We start from the raw sequence: 8,876 nt of genomic DNA, 5'->3' as shown, positions 1-8,876 counted from the left end.
TAATCTAATTTCACGAGTCTTGCAGCATTACAGAAAGCTGCAGACAAGACTTGATCTTATAACTCAGAGAAAGCGTCTGCAACCTGGAGCAGAGATCACCCTTCCACACCCCACCTCACCCTTCCACTCCCCACTCTTATCCCCATCTCCATCCCCCATTGCCATTCCTTGCTCAAATCTCCATCCCTCACTTAACCACTCCCTTCCATCCCCCACTCTCCCCACCCATCTATACCCCACCTGCTCCACCAACCCCCATTCATATTCTACCTCCTCCACTCATCATCCTCCATCCTCACACCACCTCACCCCACCTCACCCTTCCACACCCCACCTCACCCTTCCACACCCCACCTCACCCCACCTCACCCTTCCACACCCCACCTCACCCTTCCACACCCCACCTCACCCCACCTCACCCTTCCACACCCCACCTCACCCTACCTCACCCCACCTCACCCTTCCTCACCCTACCTCACCCCACCTCACCCTACCTCACCCCACCTCACCCTTCCACACCCTACCTCACCCCACCTCACCCTTCCACACCCCACCTCACCCTACCTCACCCCACCTCACCCTACCTCACCCTTCCACACCCCACCTCACCCTACCTCACCCCACCTCACCCTACCTCACCCTTCCACACCCCACCTCACCCCACCTCACCCTACCTCACCCTACCTCACCCCACCTCACCCTACCTCACCCCACCTCACCCCACCTCACCCTTACAGTGCTTCTCTGCACTGTTACATCATGTGCGAGTGCAGTGTTCTGATTGGCTGTGGTTTGAAAGTCAGGAGACCAGTGAACACCTTTCACATCCCTGAACGGAGGTTCATACAGATGAGATTGAAGCTGCTCTGAATGTTTGCTGACACAAGCATTCCTGTGGTGATACACACACACACACACACACACACACACACACACACACACACACACACACACACACACACACAGCACTAAATCACTGCTTCATTTACAGGAGTGCACGTGAGCACAGCCAGAGAGCACTGGCACATTACCCCGACCTTTCTGCCTTTGTGTTTAATTTTGGATAGATGGGTGAACTGGGGGAACTGAGTGAACTGGGTGAAAAGTGGCTGACGAAGGAATTGTCTTTATATCATAATTTATATCATCATGTTCCTGCCTCAGCTAAAATGTTTTTACTGCAAGTAACAATAAAGCATTTTGTGTGTGTTTATGTGGAGAAACTTCTGTCATACGTGTTAAAGGTCACTGGAGCATCTGTAGTTATTTGAAAATGAAGTCCATAAACTGAAATGTTTTGTATCCACCCTTCTCACCATCTATCTCCCTCTACTCCTCTCTCTTTCTCTCTCTTTTCCTCTCTCTTCTCCTCCCTCCCTCCCTCTCTCTATCTCTACTCCTCTCTCTCTCCTCCCTCCCTCCCTCTCTCTCTCTCTACTCCTCTCTCCCTCTCTACTCCTCTCTCTCCTCTCTTCTCCTCTCTTTGTGTGTGTCTCTCTCTCCCTCTATGTGTGTGTCTCTCTCTCTCTCTCCCCCTCTTCTCCTCTCTCTACCTCTGTCTCTCTGTAGGATGTGCAGATTGTAAGCACAGATGAGCACCAGGTTCTCCTGGCTCTGCAGGAGTGGTACCAGACGGACACGTATAACCTGTACGAGTCAGACGTACGAGGTGTCTACTACTCCATGGTCCTGGAGAGCGTCCGCAGCATCAAGCAGCCTGAAGAGAACGTGCTGATCGACGTCCTGGAGGTCAGTGAGTCCAGCCAGAGTCTGTGAGAGTCTCTCCAGGGTTGACTGACATCTGGGTGGAGTTCTGAATCTTGTGACATGTTCATATAGGAATTCTTCCTTTTTTGAATTTTCATTTCATTTCATTTTGTGTGCTGAGTCACATGTGCTGAGTCACGTGTGCTGAGTCACGTGTGCTGAATCACGTGAGCTGAGTCACGTGAGCTGAGTCACGTGAGCTGAATCATGTGAGCTGAATCACGTGAGCTATATCACGTGAGCTGAATCACGTGAGCTGAATCACGTGAGCTGAGTCACATGTGCTGAATCACGTGAGCTGAATCACGTGAGCTGAGTCACATGCCAGGTGGAAACACTGCTTTGGAGCTTTGAGGTCTTCAGGACCAAGAGCACTAACCCTTAAACCCTCTGCTGTCTGCTGTGACACTCTCAGGTGCGTGGTGTGAAGGGGGTGTTCTTAGCCAATCAGAAGGTAGATGGCAAAGTGACAACGCTCATCACCTATAACAAGGGCCGGGACTGGGAGACCTTGGCTCCACCCACCACTGACATGAATGGCAAACCAGTGAACTGCAAACAGGTAGAAAACTCCGCCCTGATTCCCTTAACCTGTCAGGTGTGTTTTTTTCTATGATTGCATCAGCAGAACATGAGTGCCACTAATGTCACACATAGCTCTACTGCACACAACTCTACACACACACACACACACACACACACACACACACACACACACACACACACACACACACACACACACAGTTCTACTGCACACAACTCTACACACACACACACACACAGTTCTACTGCACACAGCTCTACACACACACACACACACACAGCTCTACTGCACACAGCTCTACACACACACACACACACACACACACAGCTCTACACACACACAGCTCTACCGCACATAGCTCTACACACACACACACACACACACACACACACACACACACACACACACACACACACACACACACACACACACAGTTCTACACACGCACAGCTCTACACACACACAGCTCTACACACACAGCTCTACCGCACATAGCTCTACACACACACACACACACACACACACACACACACACACACACACACACACACACACACACACAGCTCTACACACGCACAGCTCTACACACACACAGTTCTACACACGCACAGCTCTACACACACACAGCTCTACCGCACATAGCTCTACACACACACACACACACACACACACACACACACACACACACACACACACACACACACACACACACAGCTCTACACACACACAGTTCTACACACGCACAGCTCTACACACACACAGCTCTACCGCACATAGCTCTACACACACACACACACACACACACACACACACACACAGTTCTACACACGCACAGCTCTACACACACACACAGTTCTACACACGCACAGCTCTACACACACACAGTTCTACTCCACTACTGCACAGGTGTTCAGTGTTTTAGATCAAACATGTGGCTTAACAATAAATGGCAGCAGTCACCAGCCAGCATGTTGTCTTTTGACAAACGACCTTTAGCAGCTGTTTACATTCCCTGTTGCCAGTGCTTTTGGACTAAACCATTTCTCCCATGTCTCCCCCTACATCTGAAGTAAGTGGTTGATTCTCATAGAATAAGTTTTCATGTATTCCTCTATTTCTCCCTCTCTCTCTCTCTCTCCCTCTCCCTCTCTCTCTCCCTCCCCCTCTCTCTCTCTCCCTCCCTCTCCCTCTCTCTCTCTCTGTCTCTCCCCCCATAGCCAGACTGTCACCTTCATCTCCACCTGCGATGGGCTGATAATCCCTATGTTTCCGGAACAGTCCACACCAAAGACTCCGCCCCCGGCCTCATCATGGGTGCAGGTCAGTCTTACTGCATCACTGTCACCATGGTGACTGACTGGCGTGACCACATCAAACCAATATTTAAAATGATCAGGACTTAGGTCTCCATGTCAGATCTCACTCAGACCTGCCAGTGTTGGGCAGGGCCGCACACACACCGGCCCCACACACACCGGCCCCACACACACCGGCCCCACACACACCGGCCCCACACACACCGGCCCCACACACACGGTGCCACACACACGGTGCCACACACACACCGGCCCCACACACACCGGCCCCACACACACACCGGCCCCACACACACAGTGCCACACACATGGTGCTGCAGACACAGACACACAGGCCCCCACACACACACGGAGCCACACACACAGCCCCACACACACACACGGAGCCACACACACAGCCCCACACACACACAGAGCCAAACACACACAGCCCCACACACACACGGAGCCACACACACAGCCCCACACACACACGGAGCCACACACACAGCCCCACACACACACACGGAGCCACACACACAGCCCCACACACACACACGGAGCCACACACACAGCCCCACACACACACGGAGCTACACACACACAGCCCCACACACACACACGGAGCCACACACACAGCCCCACACACACGGAGCCACACACACAGCCCCACACACACACGGAGCCACACACACACAGCCCCACACACACACACGGAGCCACACACACAGCCCCACACACACACGGAGCCACACACACAGCCCCACACACACACACGGAGCCACACACACAGCCCCACACACACACGGAGCCACACACAGCCCCACACACACACAGCCCCACACCCCCAGAGCTGCAGGAGAGTTTGTTAGGAACTCACTCTGTTATTCTGTCCTTCACTGGAGTTAAGAACTAACATCTGAACCGCTTACGTTCAGTCAGTCAGGCTACAACCGTATTCTACATCATTATGAACACACTACATGAACACACTACATGAACACACTACATGAACACACTACATGAAGGTGTGAACATGCTAAATGCTGAGTGGTAGAAACATGCAAGTCTTTGAAAGAAAGAAAAAAAATCTCCCATATTATGTATATATATATATATATATATATATATATATATATATATATATATATATATATATATATATATATATATATATATATGGGTATGTGTGTGTGTTTCTTCGTACTTTCTTATTTCTTTAAACTTGTGAGATAATTAAGTAATTAAGTCTGGTGGGATAGGAGGGGAGGAAGTGGTCGCTTATAAACAGGAAATAACTGCATTCTATTACCATAACGAGTATCGCCATAGCTGCATAGACAATGCTGCTGTGTTTTCAAAGCCAAGTCTCCTAAAGCAGCTTCGTCTCCTATTCAAACCCACGCTGTGTGTGTGTGTGTGTGTGTGTGTGTGTGTGTGTGTGTGTGTGTGTGTGTGTGTGTGTGTGTGTGTGTGTGTGTGTGTGTGTGTGTGTGTGTGTGTGTGTGGTATTCCTGCATTTATTGGATGTCTGGGTACAAGAGGTGCCGTATCCATCTATGACCCTAATATATTTGATTGACAGGTTGTGAGTAGTGTCAGCCTATAGGCACCGCCCACACTGTCATGGACTGTGAATCGTACAGCAGGGCTCAGCTCTGCAGTTTTAGCCTCACTCTGCTCCAGCTCTGATCCTTCACCACACACACTGACCCTTCACCACACACACTGACCCTTCACCACACACTCTGACCCTTCACCACACACTCTGACCCTTCACCACACACACTGACCCTTCACCACACACTCTGACCCTTCACCACACACACTGACCCTTCACCACACACTCTGACCCTTCATTACACACACTGACCCTTCATCACACACACTGACCCTTCACCACACACTCTGACCCTTCACCACACACTGACCCTTCACCACACACTCTGACCCTTCATCACACACACTGACCCTTCATCACACACACTGACCCTTCACCACACACACTGACCCTTCATCACACACTCTGACCCTTCACCACACACTCTGGGCCCTTCACCACACACTCTGACCCTGCACCACACACACTGACCCTTCACCACACACACTGACCCTTCATCACACACTCTGACCCTTCACCACACACTCTGACCCTTCACCACACACACTGACCCTTCACCACACACACTGACCCTTCATCACACACTCTGACCCTTCACCACACACTCTGACCCTTCACCACACACACTGACCCTTCACCACACACACTGACCCTTCATCACACACACACTGACCCTTCACCACACACTCTGACCCTTCACCACACACACTGACCCTTCATCACACACACTGACCCTTCACCACACACACTGACCCTTCACCACACACTCTCAGACCCTTCACCACACACACTGACCCTTCACCACACACACTGACCCTTCACCACACACTCTGACCCTGCACCACACACACTGACCCTTCACCACACACTCTGACCCTTTACCACACACACTGACCCTTCACCACACACTCTGACCCTTCACCACACACACTGACCCTTCACCACACACTCTGACCCTGCACCACACACACTGACCGTTCACCACACACTCTGACCCTGCACCACACACACTGACCCTTCACCACACACACTGACCCTTCACCACACACTCTGACCCTGCACCACACACACTGACCCTTCACCACACACTCTGACCCTGCACCACACACACTGACCCTTCACCACACACACTGACCCTTCACCACACACTCTGACCCTTCACCACACACACTGACCCTTCATCACACACACTGACCCTTCACCACACACACTGACCCTTCACCACACACACTGACCCTTCATCACACACTCTGACCCTTCACCACACACTCTGGGCCCTTCACCACACACTCTGACCCTTCACCACACACTCTGACCCTTCACCACACACACTGACCCTTCACCACACACACTGACCCTTCATCACACACTCTGGGCCCTTCACCACACACACTGACCCTTCACCACACACTCTGACCCTTCACCACACACACTGACCCTTCACCACACACTCTGACCCTTCACCACACACTCTGACCCTTCACCACACACACTGACCCTTCATCACACACTCTGACCCTTCACCACACACTCTGACCCTTCATCACACACTCTGACCCTTCATCACACACACTGGGCCCTTCACCACACACACTGACCCTTCATCACACACACTGACCCTTCACCACACACTCTGGGCCCTTCACCACACACTCTGGGCCCTTCACCACACACACTGACCCTTCATCACACACTCTGACCCTTCACCACACACTCTGACCCTGCACCACACACTCTGACCCTTCACCACACACTCTGACCCTCAGTGTGCTAGAACTGACTGACTCTGTTGTCTTCTGTTGTTCAGATCAAGTGCTAGCTAGTTAGCTAGTTTGTTTGCACATTTCAGAACAGAATACAGTGGCTGGCTGCAAAAACGATTTTTGTCATCAAAAACGTCTGTCTTTAAAAGATATTCAAGATCTAGTTTTGATGATTGTGTTTTTTGTCTGGGCCCTACACTGGGAGACCCCAATCCACTTTTTGGTCTGCTTTTCAAACATAGATCTGCTTTAGATGTTGGACAGTTTTGACTGTCTCCCATCCATGTCTCCTGTCTGTGTCTCCTGTCCATATTACACAAAACACAAAGTCACATAGCTTCTTCTTGTCAGACATTGCAGTAGGTGATTCTTGGCCACAATAAGTGACAAACCTCCTAGATGAAGATAAACCATCCAGATGTCTCCCTCAAAAGAAAAGCTCCCTGCCATCAGCTGGTGCCTCTCTCTCCCTCTCTCCTTAAATTTTTTCGGTGTATCTTCCCATTCTCTATCCCTCTCTCCTTTACTTTCTCTCTTTTTCCCGCTCCCTCTCTTTCTGTAAACATAATTTCAGTTTTCTCTGCATTTCCAGCTCATTGTCTTGGTGTAGTGGGTTCATGGTTACTCTTGGTTTTGTGAAGTTCACACCAAGTTCCTCTCTTGTTATAGTGGGTTCATACAGAGATGCTCACAAGTCATTTTTTGCAAGTCCAAGTCTCAAGTCTTTGGTCTCAAGTCCAAGTCAAGTCCCAAATATTTGAGTGACACTGTAGTCGCAAATCACATTATAGTTGTAATGGCTATATATGACATGGCTGTATATGACACTTCTGATATATAATAGCTTAAACTGGTAAATGAAGAAATGCACACACGTTTTCCAGATAAATTTTGTATTTTTCCTGACATTTTTCTGGATACAATATTCTCTTATTTCAGTAGAACATCTGCTATATTTTGTTCTAAAAGATAAAGGAGGTGTCACGTTGAGGACCCCGGCCCCTCCCTTTTGGGCGTGTGTAAACGTTGTCCACGTGCTTTGTCTGCGTCAGTGTATATATACGTGGTTAGGGTTGTGTCGTGTGATTAATAAGTCTCACCTGTGAATCGTCTCGTAATCACGTGGGGCTAATGTGGTTTGTCTATTTAATGTGCGCTCGCGCAGTGTCCTGTGCTCGTCGTTGTCTAAGTCTGCACGTTGTGTGTGTGTGCTTGCTTCATGTTATTCGTGCGTTATTGCGCAACATTTGTGAAAATTAAAGTGACGTTAGTGGATAATAAGGATTCCGTGTCTCATCCTTCGCCACGAGCCGTGCGTCACAGGAGGGCTCTGAAATAAATCTAAATCTTACTAACAATCACATTTTTTAACTATATATATATGAAAGGTCTGCATATAAAGAAAATAGCAACCAAATTAGTGATTATAAAATAAAAATTAAACATCAAAAGCCCAGCAGCAACAACTTTTTGTCTCCTAATAAACTGGATCAAACACAATCTATTTGGACTTCAAGGTGTCTTTCAGTGTCCAACATAAGGAAATCGTTTATGCAACTAACGCATTACATTTTTAAAAGATCAGGATTGACAGGGTACTCGCACTTAACCTGTCTCGGTGAGGGCGCATTATGAGGCCTCCATGACTGAACACCTCTACTGGTGCACTGGTGGCAAGTCAATACCAAACTAACTGGGTAAACATTAGGTTGTTATAAGACACTAACTGTGACGCTAAGCTTGTTTGTAGCAGATGCTAATAACCTTTCAGGCAGTGACTAACCTTTCCGGGTGGGTTTTCAGGTGTAATAAAATTAGATGTGGTGGAACCAGCGTCCTGTATTTTTATACCACACACGCTGCAGTTTGCTGCTCTTCTATTTGCT

At 49.3% G+C, this 8,876-nt stretch overlaps 1 protein-coding gene across 1 annotated transcript in view; it reads left to right on the top strand.

Annotated features, from left to right (window-relative positions):
- sorcs2 (sortilin-related VPS10 domain containing receptor 2) overlaps positions 1-8,876 on the top strand; it is a 228,044-nt gene that overhangs the window by 188,693 nt on the left and 30,475 nt on the right. Inside the window, exons 9-11 of the mRNA XM_076972128.1 lie at positions 1,570-1,749; positions 2,183-2,329; positions 3,529-3,631. Coding sequence (XP_076828243.1) covers positions 1,570-1,749; positions 2,183-2,329; positions 3,529-3,631 — 430 coding nt within the window. The remainder of the gene's footprint in view (positions 1-1,569; positions 1,750-2,182; positions 2,330-3,528; positions 3,632-8,876) is intronic.

This window comes from Brachyhypopomus gauderio, chromosome 14 (assembly GCF_052324685.1).
Source record: "Brachyhypopomus gauderio isolate BG-103 chromosome 14, BGAUD_0.2, whole genome shotgun sequence".
NCBI lineage: Eukaryota > Metazoa > Chordata > Actinopteri > Gymnotiformes > Hypopomidae > Brachyhypopomus > Brachyhypopomus gauderio.
Note: the sequence above shows the minus strand (reverse complement) of the source record. Positions and strands in the feature narration are given on the sequence as shown.